Source organism: Gilbertella persicaria (genome assembly GCF_025201335.1).
Source record: "Gilbertella persicaria strain CBS 190.32 chromosome Unknown B0P05scaffold_85, whole genome shotgun sequence".
NCBI classification, from domain to species: domain Eukaryota; kingdom Fungi; phylum Mucoromycota; class Mucoromycetes; order Mucorales; family Choanephoraceae; genus Gilbertella; species Gilbertella persicaria.
In genome coordinates, this window is record NW_026252046.1 from 30,512 (window position 1) to 49,065 (window position 18,554).

The 18,554-nt window shown below is 38.1% G+C and overlaps 8 protein-coding genes and 1 non-coding gene across 9 annotated transcripts; 2 read left to right on the forward strand and 7 right to left on the reverse strand.

The window, feature by feature from the left end:
* Position 1: 1 nt before the first annotated feature.
* On the forward strand, positions 2-1,696 carry B0P05DRAFT_566105 (Presenilin-domain-containing protein). The gene is made up of 8 exons (XM_051581014.1): positions 2-114; positions 170-324; positions 374-521; positions 568-635; positions 678-828; positions 879-945; positions 992-1,449; positions 1,500-1,696. Exons 1-8 carry the CDS (start codon positions 31-33, stop codon positions 1,653-1,655), a joined length of 1,287 nt encoding a protein of 428 aa, XP_051429157.1. The 5' UTR covers positions 2-30; the 3' UTR covers positions 1,656-1,696.
* On the reverse strand, positions 1,697-2,658 carry B0P05DRAFT_566108 (phospholipid methyltransferase-domain-containing protein). The gene is made up of 6 exons (XM_051581015.1): positions 2,464-2,658; positions 2,292-2,397; positions 2,095-2,240; positions 1,932-2,043; positions 1,801-1,875; positions 1,697-1,755 (listed from the first exon to the last, which is right to left on the reverse strand). The coding sequence occupies exons 1-6, from the start codon at positions 2,567-2,569 to the stop codon at positions 1,710-1,712; spliced, it is 591 nt and encodes a 196-aa protein (XP_051429158.1). The 5' UTR covers positions 2,570-2,658; the 3' UTR covers positions 1,697-1,709.
* Positions 2,659-2,784: 126 nt separating this feature from the next.
* On the reverse strand, positions 2,785-6,314 carry B0P05DRAFT_363877 (P-loop containing nucleoside triphosphate hydrolase protein). Its single transcript, XM_051573631.1, has 2 exons — positions 6,233-6,314; positions 2,785-6,176 (listed from the first exon to the last, which is right to left on the reverse strand). Exon 2 carries the CDS (start codon positions 6,161-6,163, stop codon positions 2,915-2,917), a length of 3,249 nt encoding a protein of 1,082 aa, XP_051429159.1. The 5' UTR covers positions 6,164-6,176; positions 6,233-6,314; the 3' UTR covers positions 2,785-2,914.
* Positions 6,233-7,917, reverse strand: B0P05DRAFT_566119 (uncharacterized protein). The gene is made up of 8 exons (XM_051581016.1): positions 7,800-7,917; positions 7,598-7,759; positions 7,537-7,553; positions 7,427-7,490; positions 7,284-7,384; positions 7,128-7,235; positions 6,857-7,079; positions 6,233-6,815 (listed from the first exon to the last, which is right to left on the reverse strand). Exons 1-8 carry the CDS (start codon positions 7,885-7,887, stop codon positions 6,394-6,396), a joined length of 1,185 nt encoding a protein of 394 aa, XP_051429160.1. The 5' UTR covers positions 7,888-7,917; the 3' UTR covers positions 6,233-6,393.
* Positions 7,918-7,982: 65 nt separating this feature from the next.
* B0P05DRAFT_566122 (uncharacterized protein) lies at positions 7,983-8,532 on the reverse strand. Its single transcript, XM_051581017.1, has 2 exons — positions 8,201-8,532; positions 7,983-8,133 (listed from the first exon to the last, which is right to left on the reverse strand). The coding sequence occupies exons 1-2, from the start codon at positions 8,505-8,507 to the stop codon at positions 8,087-8,089; spliced, it is 354 nt and encodes a 117-aa protein (XP_051429161.1). The 5' UTR covers positions 8,508-8,532; the 3' UTR covers positions 7,983-8,086.
* B0P05DRAFT_566126 (activator of Hsp90 ATPase) lies at positions 8,533-10,012 on the reverse strand. The gene is made up of 8 exons (XM_051581018.1): positions 9,953-10,012; positions 9,928-9,930; positions 9,657-9,847; positions 9,524-9,606; positions 9,356-9,473; positions 9,013-9,305; positions 8,908-8,959; positions 8,533-8,863 (listed from the first exon to the last, which is right to left on the reverse strand). Exons 1-8 carry the CDS (start codon positions 9,982-9,984, stop codon positions 8,559-8,561), a joined length of 1,077 nt encoding a protein of 358 aa, XP_051429162.1. The 5' UTR covers positions 9,985-10,012; the 3' UTR covers positions 8,533-8,558.
* Positions 10,013-11,683, reverse strand: B0P05DRAFT_566135 (Septin-domain-containing protein). Its single transcript, XM_051581019.1, has 9 exons — positions 11,521-11,683; positions 11,367-11,475; positions 11,186-11,314; positions 11,045-11,126; positions 10,855-10,992; positions 10,691-10,808; positions 10,546-10,641; positions 10,402-10,498; positions 10,013-10,343 (listed from the first exon to the last, which is right to left on the reverse strand). The coding sequence occupies exons 1-9, from the start codon at positions 11,554-11,556 to the stop codon at positions 10,060-10,062; spliced, it is 1,089 nt and encodes a 362-aa protein (XP_051429163.1). The 5' UTR covers positions 11,557-11,683; the 3' UTR covers positions 10,013-10,059.
* A 676-nt stretch (positions 11,684-12,359) lies between these two features.
* On the forward strand, positions 12,360-13,406 carry B0P05DRAFT_642334 (uncharacterized protein; the record flags this gene model as incomplete). Its single annotated transcript, XM_051583804.1, has 2 exons — positions 12,360-12,959; positions 13,323-13,406. Exons 1-2 carry the CDS (start codon positions 12,573-12,575, stop codon positions 13,404-13,406), a joined length of 471 nt encoding a protein of 156 aa, XP_051429164.1. The 5' UTR covers positions 12,360-12,572.
* A 487-nt stretch (positions 13,407-13,893) lies between these two features.
* Positions 13,894-13,966, reverse strand: B0P05DRAFT_t125. The gene has a single exon. It is a non-coding gene; the product is annotated as a tRNA-Thr (tRNA).
* Between the last annotated feature and the right edge of the window lie 4,588 nt (positions 13,967-18,554).

Here is an 18,554-nt window from a genome sequence, read left to right on the forward strand (position 1 = left end):
CTTTTTTTGTTTTGTTTTATCTATCAACTCATGTCAACTAGTCATCTCGGGCAAGATCATGAACACCATGACACAGAGCCCCTAATAAGTCCTTCTGAGCAACAGACAACATTGGTAAATTTGAATGGATTTTTTATGTATATTTTTCTTATGAATCTTTGGTCGATAGTCAGCACAACAAGAAGCGCGACAGGAAAAACGAAGAAAAGAAACAATCGAGTTTTATGTCGAGCAATTAACTCTTTTGTTTTATCCTTTGATTATCACATTTGCCCTTACTTGCTGGATAGAAACCACGCTAGCTATTGATAATTCAATTGTCAGGTACACAACATAAATACATGTATTTTATGCTTATTATTGTGTTACACAGCAACCCATGGATTGTCTATAATGAAGTGGATTCAGATAGTGTAGGAACTAAGTTAGGTGGTAGCCTTCTTAATGCGATTGTAGTGGTTTGTGGTGTTACTTTTATGACATTTATGTTTGTGCTTTGTTTCAAGTATCAATTATACAAGGTAGAAAAAAAACTGATGGTTGCTTATGCGTCTAAATCCACATCAGTTGTTGTTCTTTTGGTTAGGATTATCTGTCTTTTCTGTTTTGGGTGTTACAGCATCAACTTTGTGGATGTAAGTATATGCTTTATAGCATAATTTATTTATTGTCGATAGTGAAATGATGAGTGTATATCAACTACCGTTAGATTTCATTACTTTGGTAGCATGTGCCTGGAATTTTTCAATTGTAGGTGTCGTTGCCATCTTTTGGAATAGTCCCCTTTGGTTACAACAAGCCTATCTTATTATAGTCAGCGCAGTAACTGTAAGATGTTTATCATGCTCATGCAGGAGAAGTTGTTAACATGGTACAAGTCAATTAGTATGCTACGAATGCCTCCATGGACGACTTGGACAGTCTTGATTGCTATTGCAATTTATGGTATAATATCCATACACCAGAATCATCTTCTTTAACTTTCTGATAGACTTGTTTGCTGTATTGTGTCCTGCTGGACCTCTAAATCTATTGATCTCAATAGCTCAAGAAAGAGATGAGGAGATTCCTGCGTTAATTTATTCTGCTGGTATGGCCAGCTTTGACACACCAGAAAGCGAGGCTGTTATGGGATATCGAACACAAGAATCCAATCGTGCACCTTCTGCTTCTTTTTGGTCTTGGCTGCCATTCTCTCGTAAAAATGAAGGCTACCGCACTATAGATAATGAACAAGATGTTGACTCGGTCAACGAACTTGATGATATGTCTAATCATCAACAAATGTTTAGAATAACAAGTCAATCAGAGAGCGAGGAAGAAGAAGAAGAAGAAATGAATGCTATTAAGCTCGGGCTAGGTGATTTTATATTCTACAGTGTTCTTGTGGGGAAAGCATCAAGAACTGACATAGTGACTTTATGCTTATGCATCATCGCTATTCTTATTGTAAGTAGACCAATAAAAACATGAATAGAAGGATTGAATCATTCAAATAGGGTCTTGCATTAACAATTTTAATATTAACACTAAAAAGGCAAGCACTGCCTGCTTTACCTTTTTCCATATTCTTTGGAACCGTTACTTATGCTATTGGATACTTTATGACAGGTCCAATGATCCGTCAACTTACATTAGATATTGTCTTGTTATAAATACCCTTCCTCGTACTGTACTAAAACACATTTATTTTACAATATATACACATCTTAATTCTTCTTATCCTTGTTGGCGTAAATCATGGCCGTAAAAGGTCTATATAAACATGAATATCTGATCATTCACACTTTTTTCCCTTACTCTTCATATGTCAAAGCGATCTTGTAAACAACATAAACAAGAGCAGTCAAGAGTACACCAGTAACACTTTGATACCTATTAACCAAAACATTGTTACAAACCAATTTCTCTGTATATTTCGTTTGACTTACCAAAGAGCAGTAGCTAAAAAGACACAAGTAGAGCCAATATACATGGGGTTGTCACAGACATTGAATGGGAAACCTGTAACACGCTCCTTCATCAAAATACCAAAGTAATCGCCTACGTATGTGTTGTGTCAGCTAGGGATATGTTTCTATTGCTCCAACTTACCAAGATATGTTCCAGTAACACCAAGGGCCCACATGGAAGTCAAGACAAGCGTATTACCCGTAATAAATAAGAGAGCGGCTGTGATTTTGACCATATCTTGATCGAAAAAGGGATGTGTAGGTTGGTCAGCTAATGCTTGATGGTATCTATTATTATAGGTTTAGAAGGGTTAAGCTGAATGATCATAGAGCACTTACAAATAGTCTCGAGTGATACCCAAAGTGAAAATAGTAATGGCTAGTCCATAAGTTCCTCTGTATGGATTACCACCAGCCAATTTGGTCAAAACCTTCTTTCTGTATTCTGTGGTGAATGAGTTTTTTTTTCTCCCTTTTGCCCTTATATCTTTTTTTTCTTTTTTTTTTTTACCTGCTCTTGCAACTGTGTTCCAAAAGATGGGATTAAACAAAATGTGTGCCACTGCAAGCCATAAAGATTGCTGAGAGAAATCAACATAATCAAGAAGTCCAGGCATCTTTGTGTAAGTATAAAAGAACAAAAGAAAAGCAAAAGAAAAAAACCAAGGGAAATGACGAAATTTATACTTTCCTTGTTGCAAGACAAACCATCCTGCGACTGGGATTCAATCCTCATGTTATTCACTCACTCTGAATTCATATGAATTGATTCCTCTGCTATTGATTTGCTGCAAAAATGCCACGTATTTTAAAGTATGACAAAAAAATTATAGTGTGTAAAAAGAGAGAAAGAGATGCTGCGTTTATTTCATAGAGAAAAGAGATGATTTATAAACAAATAAACGCAAAGTATGTGTGTATATAAAAAGAAACAAAAAAAGCAAAACAATGTATAGACAAGTTTACAATTCTTCATCAGTCGTATAGACTTCTTCACCACGCTTACGACGTTCCATACGCTCCTTCTTCTTCTTACGAAGTTCTTTTGAAGTCAACTTCTTCTTCTTTTGAGCGGCCTTAATCGTGTTACCTTGAGCATCAACCATATCTTCCTGCTCTTCTTCCTTGATAGCAGTCGTGCCTTGACCACTCACCCAATTATGACCTGAAGGAGTCAAATACCCATTATCTACCTTCCATACTTCATTACAAAGAGCTTCAGAGAACTCACGGTTGTGAGTCACAATCACAACACCACCACCGTACTCGCGAATAGCGGTGGCAAGTGCACCGAGAGATTCACGATCCAAATAATTGGTAGGTTCATCAAGCACCAACATGTGAGGCTTGTTCCACATAGCAGCACCAATGACAAGCTTGACCTTTTGACCACCAGAAAGACCACGGATATGTGAATGAGAAGCAAACTCAGGTTCAAGACCGACTTCTTCCAGATGCTTTTCGATTTCCTTGGCTGTCAAAGGACGATTCAATCCCATCTTGGCAGCTTCAGCGGAATCCACTTCAGCAATCTTTTTGCCAAAACCCATGTCTTCCAACTTTTGACGAGAGATCCAGGTGTTGTCAACAGAGGAACGACCCACCCAAGAGACTTCGTATTCATAGGACTGTTTGAGTTTACGACGACCCACAATGTCTTCCACAACACGCTTCTCGCCATCGATCACAAAGGTCTGCTCCATGACTTTCTTGTTGGATTCAGCGTTCATACGATCATTCTTGTCAAGTTCTTCACGATCTTCACCTGTAGCATAACGCCATTGAATGTATTCGTTTGGGGTAGAATCCAAATGCTTTTCAATGTGATGGAAAGCATGTTGAGCAACATAAGCAATACGCAGATTAGGGTGCTTCCAGACCGTACCAACTTCAGATTCAAGCTCACCTGTCAAAAGCTTGATCAGTGTACTCTTGCCTGCACCGTTAGGACCAATGACAGCAACACGAGAAGCAAGGGAACATTGCATAGAAATATCAACTAATTGCTTTTTAGAAGAACCGGGATATTGGAAATCAACATTTTTCATCTTGAGAATAGCACGTTCCTTGGTCTTGATGCCTTCAAGATAACCAGGTTCAGGGAATCGGAAGACAGTTTGAGCAGCACCAAGTGAGTAATAGGCAGCAGCACGAGGGACTTTCTTGACAAACTCTGACAGGTTACCTTTGTATCGCTTCAATTTATAGTTGCCTTCATAGTGAATAATGTCCGTACAGACATGGTCTAAGAAGCCAGAATCGTGAGAGACAATGATGGAGGTCACTGTCTTGAGACCCAAGAGGTAGTTTTCTAACCAAGCAACATTAACAACATCCAGATGGTTAGTAGGTTCATCCAATAAGAGAATATCAGCATTCATCAACATGGCACGGGCAAGTGCAAGTTTCATTTTCCAGCCACCAGAAAGGGAGCCAATAGCTTGATGGTTGACCATTTCGTCTGTGAAACCATAGTTCTTGAGAATGCGAGCAATTTCTTGCTTGTCATGGCACTCAACACCTTCAGAAGCGTCAATAAAGTCCACAAGACCTGTGTCAGCTTCAGAACCATCAATATCATGCTCGACATAAACCGTCTTGAGAACAGATCGAGGAGGGAAACCTTCGACTTGTTCATTGGCAATAGCACGCATCAAAGTAGATTTACCACAACCATTTGCACCACAGAGTCCATAACGACGGCCACGCATGAGACGCAAATGAGTACGGTTCAATAAGATCTTGGCACCATAAGCAAGTGAGAATTCACAGTTACAAAGCTCTTCACCTTCTTCTTCTTCCTCTACTTCACCTGATTTGGGCGCAATCGCTTCTTCACAAGAAGATAGGGCAGCCAAGGCAAGTTTTTCTGCAGAAGCTTCACATTCTTCACCACCGTCTTCTGTTTCACGACCTGTGACAAGTAACCAAGTAGCCGCATGAGGAGAAATAGAAGAAACCCAAGCGTTACGATCATAATCACGGGCCAAGACAAGAGCCAAAGCAAGTTTAGCCATGTACTTGCGAACAGGAGCGAAAAAGCCTTCGAGTTTGGTAGGCATTAATTTATCCAGGGTGTGTTCTACCTTCTCACGCTTTTCATCGACTGTCAAGACGGTTGTACCACCGCCACCAATACGTTTAAGCGTGTCCACGGCCTTCTTGACCACACCACGACATTCAGGATCAGCCACGGTCTCATGCACATGTTCAAGTGCAGGTAGCAACAGAGGCAAGAAAGGAGCAGCCACCTCAGGGTCATCCACCAGCTTACACATGTTATCAATAATCAAGGCAGATTTACGTTTGATAGGTGTTTGGCGTTCGCGTAAACCACGACCCAAGAGAGGGACCATCAGAGCCAATGTACCTGCATCTACTTCTTGAACAAAAGTAGTCGCACCCAACTGATGAATGGTTTCTGGTACACTTTCGGGTTTGTTGATACACTCGATGACAGCAGGAATGAAACGTTCAATATCTCTGTTATCCAAGAGAGCAGTCGTGGTAGTCATACACTTGGTAGCAGCTGCCTTAACTTCAGGCTTAGTATCCCACATACAGTCAGACACAACAGGAATAAGATCGGGCAAACAGACCAAGACTTGCATAGGGTTAATTTGAGCCAAGGTTTCCAAGAGCTCTAAAGAAAGAATCTTGGTTTGCCATTTTTTAGAGTTTTCCAAGCCTTCAAGACAGAAAGAGATAATATAGCGTGTAGCGATGGGATTGAATGCCTTGACGAGATTGCGTACCACATGACCAGCAATTTCAGCTACTGCTTTATCCTTGGCAGCCTGAAGATCCAAAAGGGGTGTCAAGAGTGTGATCAAATGAGGTTCAAGTTGACCACGTAAGAGAGCATTGGACGTAACCAAAGACTGAGTGAGTTCAAGAGCACCCAAGACTTGAGGAGAGCGTATTTTCTTTGCAAAGAGTTCCGTAGAGATAGCAGGGAAAATATGACACGCTTTCATGGCACGTACACCATAATGATTAGCAAAACCAGCTGCTTCTTCAGCCAGTTTTTTTCGCTCCTCATCATCAGTACAAGATAACAGTTTATTCAATACTTGCTTGGCTTCTTCAGATTCCTTTTCACCAATGCGAACACGCTTAGGCTTTTGAAGGGCAGCTAAAGAGCGACGCTTACTACGATCAGCGGATTTGGCAGCACCAGCAGCCGTACTCGTATCACCAATATAAGACATTTTTTTAAAAAATCTCTTTACATTTGAATCAGTAAATCAATGAACTTTTCTTCATTGTTTTGGACTTACTTTGTTTTTTTTTTTTTTTAGTGCAAGGGAAAGTGCAATGAGAAAAAAAAAACGAAAAAAGAAAAAAGGTGAGGAGACAAAATCAAATAAAGTTAACTCTTTTAAAGTCAGTTGGGCTGTTTCATGCAAAATACGGTTTCACTTTTTTTTTTTTGTTATTATTATGAGCTGTTATTAATAGAGAAAATAGCACTCACAATAGAATCATCTAACCCTAGCTCGTTATTGTATGCAGATACTTGTTGTTGTTGTTGCTGTTGTTGCTGAATGTGTTGTCTTTTTGTACTACTACTACTACTACTAGTAGTAGTATTTGCAGTGGGAGTTGACATGGAAGAAGACATGACGGGTATGACTACTTCAAATCCGACTTTTCCTGACGTAATATTATTGTTATTATTTGTAGTTGTACTTTTAGGTGTTGACTTTTGTGGTTTAGGTGCTGGTCTAGGATTACTGTAGTTGGGTGGAATAAATGGCTTATTGTCCTTGACATGCTTTAATACAAATACTGGATTTTGTTTCGCTTCTTTTAGTTTTTGTGATATTCTTAAGGGTCTTTCATCATAACCTAAAGCACGCTCTGTCTATAGTCAATACCTTTTCTTGATTGACTGAATTTACCTTGCGTATTATCAGGCTGGCCATATTGAATCCATAAAGCATATTGCTGCCAATCACTCATGACATTGTATTTCTTGAGTGCAGATATAATGACTTTGGATGTTGTGTCATCAAGTAACAAACGCACATTTTTAGATGATTCAGGTTCATGCTCTACTTTAGATATCTTGTCCCCGTATACTTTGATTGCACCACCATCATTGATCATCACGTTAGGTGATTTCTATAAGTATATGTCAGTCTAACATACCTTATTGCTCTCTCAACTTGCCTCTTCATGACTATGGTCATTATTATGTGATTTGGTAGGGGATGGTGTATGCTTTGTATGATAAGATGATTTGGTAGGTGTAGATGTCTTGCTGCTTGTCTCATTGGACTATAAACAATATAAATATACAGGCACATAAGTGGCTTTAACCCTAACCTTTTTATCCTTTTTCAGTACTTGATTGAATTCTTCTTTTAATGCACACATATCATTATTTAATCTTCCCAAATCCTCTGTTAATTTCTTGATGCGAGCATCTAAATTCCTTGTTGAGTGTGTTGCTATACCTATTAGCTTACCTCGTTCCTGAAAAGCAGCTTCAATCTTTCTATAGTCAGCCATACCATTCTGTCCTAACCATTCCTTTATATAGTGTCAGTATCAAATCAGAATTCAAAGATAGAGTTACAGTCTCATAAAGTACACCTAAAAGGATTAAATCATTATGCCATATAAAACACTGAACTTACTAGGTGGTATATAATCCCATTCATTGACAGGCACACGATAAAGAATTTTAAGTTGATAGATATTCTTGAGTAAATCCATGCGTTGTCCTACTGTGACTATAGACAAGTCTCTTAAAGACTCATGGTCAAGATTAACAAGGACATCGCCTGTTATTCCTTGTTCTAACAAAGATGAATACCACCATCTCTTTATATCCTATACCTTTAAACTGCTTCTCATAAGAAGAATAACCAATGCTTGTCATCCACTTGGTTACTTTATTCTCATCCCACATAAGAACGTGCTCCATTGTCTTTAGTTGTATATATATATATATATATATATATATATTTAGTTGAAAAAGGAAGTGTGTGGTCTTTTCACAGTTAAAGCAAAAAGAAACGAGTGACTGGCTTCTTTTTATTTAAGAAAAAAAGAGCATATAATCATTGAAAAAAAAAGACATTAATCCTCATCTGTAGTGATGAACAAAAAAAAAGGTGTTTATTTTAGGATTGTCTATAGGCTTGAAGATGAGATAAGTCAATGGGTATAGCTATATATATTTTTTTTAAAAAAAAGAACATAAGTATGGACATATATATATATACCATTCTACTTACAACAACCAGTTTCAGCACCTGTAGGGTAACGTCTGAGTCTTTTTTCAAATAAAGGAGGAGGTGGAAACTCTCTTTGGGAATGAAATGTCCATTTTCCTGCCTCTGTTTGTGGTGGTTCAGGTATTTCAATATCTGCAGTATGATAAGAAGGTTGAACTGGAATAGTAGAAAGTCGATTCAGAGGTGAATTCATATTGCTGTTGTTATTTACAGGTGGAGGTGGTGCAGGCATTGTTCTTCTTTCTGTGTTTTGTCGCATAGGAGGTGGTGGTGGCACTGCTCTGTTGATTCTGGGAGAATAAGACATGGTTAAAAAAAAAAGAAAAGAGGCAAATATAGCGGAATTTAAACGTTCATTTTATAGTTTTAACGTAGGAGCCACTTGATATGCAGTCAATGCAATCATGGCAATAATTAAAACAGCGATAGAAATTATCGTCATTGGATTATTAAAGACGTTGTATTCTAGCCATGGTAAACTAGTATCATGAATAGACTCGAATTGATTCTGATAATAGCATGCTTCAATTGATTTCCAATAGTATTGTATCCAATTCTTTCGAATTATATCTTCTTGTCCTAATGGCACGTCTTTTTGGTCTACTTGAATAGTTGTGCCCTCCATGTCTTGTCTGAACAAAAGCGTTACTGTGGAATAATGGTCTGTAAAAAATTATAAGTCCCTTGTTGTCTTGTGGGAGGCTTACCCTTGGGCCAATGTTTAAGTCGCCATGTTTGTACAATCATTTCTCCCGGAACCTAAGAAGATCCATATGAGCATTGCATACGAAAGTCATAGCCTTATTTCTTACCAAGCGTACTATTTTGCCATGTACATTACCATCAAAAAATCTGAATTCGCTACCACTCTTTTTTGATACTTGAGAGGGTCCAAGTGTCCAGATATCTGCACGTCGAGAATCAAGCAGTGTCTCATAGAGATCATTTGAAGCTACACCTCTTAGCTTATAAGAGAGATCAAGCCGAGTTGTCTTTACTACCTTTTCTTCTTTCTTGGTCTCATAATGTGGCATAGTTGCTACTGGTTTTTTTTTAACTATTTCAGGTTTGGGTGATGTGTTGGTATAGAGATCTGAACTATAATCTATAGAATGTATACACATCAGATAAAGTACAACTCAATCAACTACATACTCTGAACCAAATCGATTGTAAACCGAGCAAACTTGTCTCTCATCATAGGAACCAATTGACTACGAATCAGCTTTTTGACTTCATCTGCCTCTTGGTTGTTGTTGACGATGATACTAAACTTATGTACTGTTACTATACATTGTTATTCAACTACAATACTTTGCTTACAACATAATCCTCTTTATCTGTATCATAGGCTACTTCAGGCACTTGAATTGTACCAAATACTTTTGAACCATTTGACGATTGACCTATTTCCCGAAATTATTCTCTATGGTTACCATCTTGATTTTCTGGTTACCTTGCCAACCAAATTTCAAAGCCATATCGTAAATAGCAAGCAACTTGCCTTTTCTCTGATTCAAGTCAACATCACCTGTACACTCGTCGAGACTTGTGATGGAGACAAGGATCTTTTTCTCTTGTACAGATAGACCTACTATTTGTTTATTCCAATAATCTTTAGCCCAAGGCCTACAGTCTTTGTTGACCCTATAACACGATAAGTATAAGCTATGGAGTCACAAACGAATCTTACCAGTGCCTAAGTTGAAGGGTTAGTGTCTCAAAAAAAGGGGGCATATATATATATATACTTGCCAGTTATTTACATTTCTCATATCTGCCATTGTTTGTATCGAAGAAAAGAAAAAAGGATTCAGGGCAAAAAAAAATGGAAACACGGAAATTTATTAATGATATGATTAGCCAAAGGCAGGAACAGATTTAGTGGATTGAGCAGGACTTCCCATAGCTGAGCCTGGAATGGCAAGTGAGTTACTGACTAGACTATTAGGACTAGTATTGGAAGGAACACCACTTCCAAGAGGATTGGTACCAGGTTGAGTCGATTCTTTAATAGCCAAAAGTTGTTTGGCACGGAAGGCTTCATAATGAATTTGAGCTGTTGTTTCAATCAGATCCTGAAGATGAGTACGGGTCAAGAAATTGCGCAAATAAATAAATTCACAGTGTTCTTCATTTTCAACTAGACAATACAAAAAAAATGAATGGATAGTTTCTTTTCTTTTGTTTGTTTATATTACCATTAATCACACCATATCTATTCTTTCTTCCTCTGACGGGTCTTCCATCAATCACTACATTTCTTTCAGAACCAACAATGGCAAAGGGAAGTAACTCCTGTCGAATGGATCAATTTTTTTTCTCTAAGGATGACAATGACTTACTCGAATGCTTTCATTCAAAGCTTGTTCTTGTTCATCGTCCTCGTCACTTTCATAAGGATATAACTTGATATTGTGGAAAACAAGTTCTGCCTTAATCTAATACGATGGTTTAGGAAATATTCAAAAGGAAATATACAGGTCTTACTCTTTGCTTAAAAGCCTGGCGTTCTTCAATAGTAAGAGAATCTGATTTGGCAATGACAGGTACAACATTAACTACTTCAGATAATTTTTTAAGAACAACCACATCAATAGGCTTTAAACTATGGACAGTGTTAATCATAAAGAACCCGGTGATGAACTACATACGCATGTCCTGTAGGACCAATAAAGAACAGGCAACAATGAACTCTGGTATCTTGAATGTAACGATCACGGGTAGCAGTCAATTCCTTACGCAAATAAGCAGAATGTTGATCCTTGATGTATTTAATAATGGGCTCCCAACTAATATGATAAAATCAATTTTTTTTTTTTTGCCTTGTATAAAGAAACTTACCAATTCTCATTATTGACTTGGTCTCCATAACCAGGGGTATCCACAATATTTAGTCTAAGACGTACTCCGTTTTCTTCAATCACTAAAAAAAATGAGTGAGTAAAAATATAGGAGAAATAATAAGGAGGGAAGATGCTTTACAGTGAGACACAGTTTGAATTTCAGTTGTTTGTCTAGGTGGCTCATCAGCAGAAAGACGTGCTTTGCTTTCAATCAGATGAGAAGCAAAGATAGTGTTGACAAGAGTAGATTTTCCCAAACCGGATTGACCTATAAGCCAATTAAACAAACGGGTTTGACTATATCTATAAAATTACGCTACCAACAACCATCACATTGAATTGAAATCCTCTCTTTAACAATTTCTTTTCAATTTGTTGGGTAATTGTGTCAAAGCCGACATATCCTTCCAAAGAAGTTTGATGCGAAGACTATTTCATCATGAGTTATGGACATTTACTAAATAAAAATCTTACGACTACAGGATCAACGTTTAACGATGAAGATGACATGATATAATTCTTTGGAAAAAAAGAAAAGAAAAAAGAGAAAAGTCAAAGTTGTTGCTTTGTCTAAGGAACAGGAAAAAAAAAGGAGAAAGATAGGGAACAAGAGAAAGAAGGAGATAAAAGGGGGTGGGTTTATTCTATCCTTCTAGGCATAGATCGACTGTTGTAAATTGTGGAATGCGTTTTTTCCTGCATGATGTTTCCTTATTTCCTCAAAAATAAAAGGTAGTGTTAGATAAATTAAGAGCGTAAATTATTTGAATGTTGAAATATTTTTTATTGTAAGGCCTTTTTCTCTTTCTTTCTCTTTTCTCTGTTTGAATTTTTATGCTTGATTTACATGTACGAAAAAAAGATATTGATACTCAAAATAACATGAAATGCATTCTTCATGATCAGGCTGTTGACATTTAAATTTACTAGCAGAATCATTCTTTTTTTTTATTCGACATAGAGCTGCAAGAGCATTTATTGTAGCAGACATAATCCTGTATGGTATACATTTTGATAAATACATAAGAAAAAAAAGGAGAAAACAAATTGAGTTTTTTCTTTTTTTTTTTTTTTTTTTTTTGAAGCAAATACGAAACTGATCATTTTTCTTTTTTTTACATGAATAAAAATGGTCATTTGTTTGTTAGAGAAATAACATTGAATTCATATGTCCCACTTGTTTTTTTTTTTGGCTTGTCAGTACTATTTTTGCTTAAATCATTTTTGTTATCCTATATATAGAAAATAACCTGATGATATGTGCACGGGCAACCTTTATTTTACTTGAATTATGTCACTTTTCTCATTATCACTGTTGATCATATTGCATGTACCAAACTTTACGTACCAGATAGTAAGAATAATATGACAATGTTATGCTTTCTATGGTACGATCAGTTGGTAAATGGTGTCATCTTTTTCAAGTGACATCCTTTTTTTTTTAAGAAATATATAAAAAGAAACAGTTTGCTTGGTTACTTTTTGTTTCTTTTTTGTTTTATAGATTATTCATAGACCAAAGAGAAATGAACCCCTTCAAAAAAGATCAAATCCCTCATGATATTCCTACACCTATCGATCCTAATTCATCACCTTCAGAAGACATATCCACTTTGGACTCTTATGCTACAGCATCCGCTCCTAAAAAATCAAGGCCTCTCTCCATTCCAAACACAACAAAAACAATAATAGAGTCATTAGACAAAGAAAGAAAAGTGCACTCTCTACCAGAAAGTAGCTTTAGTGCTTTTTATGAGAAGGATGATCCGACATTTATTGTGGGAAGCATAATTGATAAACCACCTGTACCTTGGCCTCCATCTCTGGTTATACCGCGCGATGAAAACCATCTCTTTCATTACAAGAAACTAAAGAAGAAAAAGAAACAGAACCAAAGAGATGATACTGATGATGTTTTCGTTATGGAATAGAATAAATAAAAAATGATTACTTTTATAAAGTCATTGGGAGAAAGAATGATTCTTATGACAAGTAACATGCTTTTTTTAATAATAATACTCTGCAGCACTATGTACTGAGGGTTTTTCAATATCCAAAAAAGAAGCTTATATAGTGTCATTTGTCATAAATGAATAGACATTCTGGGTTATGTGGTGCAGATTTAATGTTTTTCTAATGCGTACATTGTTACGAAATGATTATTTCCATATTATGTACTTATTACCCAACTCTAAATTCTGACAGCTATTTGTGACACAGAATACCTATTCTTTTACTTTGAATCCCAATTATTGTATTACTCTATATCACATTAGACTTTAGCACATATTGCTCATTTTATTTTAGTCAGCAAACGCTTGACATATCGTACCACTTTTACAATGACTACTTTAGAATAGATATAGATACCAGAACAATTCAACTTAAATACAGAGATTCAATCCAACCCTTAAACTACCTTAGACATACAATTGTACCTTACTTGTATTGTCTTTTGCTTTAACTAGACTATTATCATATCATTTGTCTAAATGGGACCCTTGATCCTACATTGCCTTCGATCATTGTACGTTATATTATATTATCACTTTGTATCTTCTCTTTCTTATACAAATAACATAGTCGGACGACTTAAAACCTGGTGTTCATTACATATAACTTGCTGCCCATTGCTCTGTTATATTTATTGCTTTATGTTTATACAAATTGCTGCAATCTCTATCTTTGTTCTTTAACACTACAATAACTGTGACTTTAGGATTTTTGGTCGTGTTTGTGCGCAAAAAAAAGAACATTCAATTGAACTGTTGACGACAATTTCTTTAAGGTCGAAAAAAATTTTTCCTAAGGACCCAGATGGAGTTCCTTAGAAAAGAAAGCTTGCTTTGCCTTCTGCCAGAATCGAACTAGCGACCTTCTGCTTACTAGGCAGACGCTCTGCCAACTGAGCCAAGAAGGCAATTGCTTGAAATGTCGATTTGATATTTTACTTAGGTTTGTATTCTTATAGTCAAGTCACGAGACAATAGAACGTTTCTTAGCCAATAGATTCACTGGGAAATATTCTGGAAATAACGTGACGTCACAGAAAGGAACTGTGTATTGATACAGTAAGTATAAGATCTTTATTTATAATAAATGTAATGTTACCTGTGTATTGATACAGTAAGTATAAGATGAAGAACTTACAAGTATCAATAACACAGTATTTATATGTTTTCTAATTGTACTAAAATATATAAACTATAACATATGGAGAAGGAAGTAATTAAATACTTAAAGCTGATTGATGTTTCTGTCTTGACGAATCTAAAGTGTGCTTGGCTTTACTAATGCGAATCAAGTTGAGGCGGACTTTCTTTCTTCTTTTGTTCAGTACTTGTGGTTTAAACCTTCGTTTGTTCGGATTATAGTTTGTTGGAAGGTTATATTCAACTTCAATTGGCTGTTTCTTACTGGAATCGCTATTTTCTGTGACATTACCCCCCTCCTGGCTTGATGTTCGTCTCTGAACATTAGAAGCTTGGTTAGAAGGAGGTACTGTAAATGAGGAGCAAGGAGCAGACGCGTCTTGAATACCAGACAAAACCGACATCGGATTGGTAGTAGAATTTGTAAAAGAGTCATCCACGTCCTCAGCATCGTCAACATCAATGTCAATGTTAAACTCGGAATCAGGTAGATCTAACGAATTAGGTGCAGAGTCTGTGAGGATTTCCTGAGCGTCGACAAATTCGTCATTGGCAATAGATATTGGTTCAGTAGTATCTATGGCGAAATCGCAAGGAGGTGCAGAGACAGAAAGCATCTGTGAATTGTTTGTAGTAGGTAGGACATTGTCGTGTTTAATGTCCAAAGGGGACTCATCACTTGTTATAACAGGTTCAGCTGCCAGTTTCGAGACAGGAGAAGATACCTTTAACGAAGAATGGCTTTGATTGTATATGGTAGGAGACATAGCTTGGTCAGGTAAATCCAAGGTCGGCAAGAATGGTGAGTTTGAGTCGTATACCTGTGTACCAGTTGCATTTTCTATGCGTGGTGTCGAACTAATAGGAGTGATTATTGTGCTAGTTGAGTCAATGATAGGTATGGAGTCATTTGTATCAACAGGATCAACATGGTCAATACTGGGATCAACTTCATCAGCCGTAGGTTCAGGAATGGTAGCAGTTGCATCGATAGGTGTCTCTTCAATTATGTCATTTGTGGCCAATTGAGGGGGAATAGATGGTACCACCGCTGAACGTCCAATGTTTGTCATGACAGAACGCCATTCTTGTCGAGCAGTTGTAGGGTCATACCAGGGTTCAGAAGATGAATGTCCATTAGCTAAGCGCAATCGATCTATGTGGACCAATGATTTTAACGGCTCACCCGCTAAAGTTTGTAGCTTGTATGTACCGAAATCAGGGAAAGATTGAACAATAATGTAGGGTCCTTTGTAATGTGGTTCTAGTCCATAACGGCCTTCATGCGTGAGAACCACTTTATCGCCAACTTCGAACGCAACCTTCTTGATCTGAGCGTCCCATCTCTCCTTGTCTTTGTCAGCCATAGCTTTCATTCGGAATTCTGCGGCTGCACGGTGTTGACCCAAATCTGCTAATTCCCTTGAAGTCAAATCAGCGATTGTTCGTTCATCAGCAAATGTCTTTTTATCAAGATAAGGCACTAATGGGTCGCCGGGTAGTCTTGGTTCTCGGCCATAAGTTAAGAAGAAAGGACTGTAACCGGTAGTCGAGTGTACTCGTATTCTTGAAGCCCAAAGAGCCGCGTTAACAAAATCATCCCAACGATGCAGTGCGCCGTTCACATATTTTCTAAGCATGCCCTTTATCACAGCATTGAAGCGTTCCACCTTAGAATTAGTACGAGGATGGTAGGCAGAGGTTAGTTTATGATGGGCACCTACTCTTTTCAGGTAAGCGTTGACCAATTCGCTGTTAAAGTTGGAACCTCGATCCGTCAATACCTCAGAGGGGCAACCAAAACGCATCATGATTTCTTCGTAGATGAAATCGGCAACAGCTTCCTTAGTGGCGGCAGGTACGGCACGGGCAATTGGCCAGTTAGTTGCATAGTCAACAGCGACTAATAACCAACGGTTTCCTTTTACGGTCAAAGGTAGTTCGCCAATGAAGTCTAGGTGCCATCGGTCAAAGGCAGTAGGTATCTTTAAGGGGTGCATAACGTCATGGTGGGTATGGCTAGGTCGGCTGTTGACTTGACATGCAGGACATGTTTTCAACCAATCTTTCAAATCACGTTTCATACTTGGCCACCAAAAACGAGGTGTAAAAAGCTTAACCATGGTTTCGAAACCAGCATGACCATTCGCCTCATGATAGCGAGCAACCAGATCAGCCCTTGAAGCAAAAGGTACGAAAGGAACCGCCTTTGTTGTTTGTTTGTCATCTACTTGAACCAAACGATAGACACGACGATCTTTAACCACAAATTTCTCATGCTTTTTTTCTAGATAGTGTCTTAATTCGGCAGACTTAACTCTATTCAGATCAAGATAGAGCATAGGCCAATCCAGCTGGATAGATTCTGGTGCATTCTTCATTGTCCAAGTAGCATATAAGAATTCTGGTTCTAAGGACGACTCAGCACTAGTAGATTCAGGGCCACCGATTCTAGACAATACATCAGCTGCATTGTTTTCTTTACCAGGCTTGTACTCAATAGTAGGTGAGTAAAGCTCCAACTCGTTCATCCAACGCACCAATCTTGGGCTCATTTTATCTTGCGACCTCAAGTAACAGTTGGGAAGGTGGTCAGTCAAGATCTTGTAGCCTCCGCGACAACCATCAAGAAAACATCGCCAAGTACGAAGTGCATGTAAGATCCCATCAATTCACGCTCTTGAGCAGGGTAGTTACGTTCTGCAGAGGAGAATTTTTTCGATTCGTATGCTACCGGATGCCACGCAGGAGGGTCCTTATCATCGGGTTGCAAAAGCACAGCACCACAACCAAAATCAGATGCATCTGTTTCCACTCTAAAAGGCTTATTCATATCAGGAGCTTGTAGCACAGGGGCAGAGACCATCATTGTCTTGATTTTATCAAAGCTTTCTTGACACTCCTTAGTCCAGACAATAGGACGTCGTTTAGGACCAGTGCCTTTAGTGAGATCAGTCAAAGGAGAAGCGATTGATGCAAATCCCGGAATGAAACGTCGGTAATGTTGAGCTAGGCCAATAAAAGATCTGACTTCTTGGACATTGGTCAAGGCAGGCCATGAATTTAATACCTTGATTTTGGCACGACTAGGTAAGATACCATTGGAGGTGATATCGAATCCAACAAATGTCAATTCTCGTTTACCAAACTCACATTTTTTTAGATTTGCGATTAGGTTGGCATTTTTGAGTTTGTTCAATACCATGCGTACATGTTGCTTATGCTCTTCTAGTGATTTACTGTAAATCAAAATGTCATCCAAATAAACCAAAGCAAATTTGTCTAAGTAGTCACCCAAGATTTTGTTCATTAAGCTTTGGAACGTTGGAGGAGCATTGGTAAGTCCGAATGGTAAAACCAAGAATTCAAACTGTCCGTATCTGGTGTTAAACGCCGTCTTTGGCACATCTTCTGGATTGATGCGCACTTGGTGATAGCCCGACTTCAAATCAAGACTTGTAAAATAAGTGGCACCTTGCAGGCGATCTAAACATTCATCGATCCTTGGTAACGGTGGTTGTTCCGAGTGGTTACACTATTCAAAGCACGATAATCAATGCACATTCGCATTTCTCCAGTTTTCTTTTTCACAAATAGAACAGGTGCTCCCCAAGGCGAAGCGCTTGGACGAATCAGGCCTAATTGTAGCAGTTCTTTGATCTGCTTTTGCAGTTCATCTAGTTCGGCAGGACTCATTTTGAATGGAGGGCGACTGATAGGCTTGGCTTCTCCCGTGTTGATGACATGAGTTACGTCACGCTCCGGAGGTAGCCCAGGTAATTCATCCTTGAAAACTGAAGAGAATTCTTTCACTATTTTATCCCAGTATTCTTCTTTTACAACCATAGGATTTCTTTCGTTTACTTCAGCAGAATTTACGTACAACAAGTAACTCTCAGCTCCTCTACGAATACTCTTTTCCGCCTGTTTTTTTGATATCAAGTAGTTCAGTTGAGGATTGTAGGACGTCCTTGACGGTAGTCATTTCGAGGAACTAGTTCAACTTGCTGTTTCTTGTCTTTACTCTGTATATACAAGTATCGTTGGACCAGTCAGGGCGCGGATCGACATCCTTCAACCAAGTTCGACCTAGAATTACATCAAACTTAGTGGGGAACACGTAGGCTGTCACCTTGGTCTTGAAACCTTGTAAGTCTAAAAATACTTCGACCTTTTGATTAATCTCGGTTGTTTCGCCACCAGCAGTTTCCACTCGTCGATCATAAACAGGAGTAGAAGAGACAGCATGCTTTGCTACACTGGGCGACACATAGTTTTCGCTTGCGCCACTATCGATCAATATGTCTAGACTAGTACCATCAACTTTGCCATGGTATAGAGTAGTTTTGTAGCGAC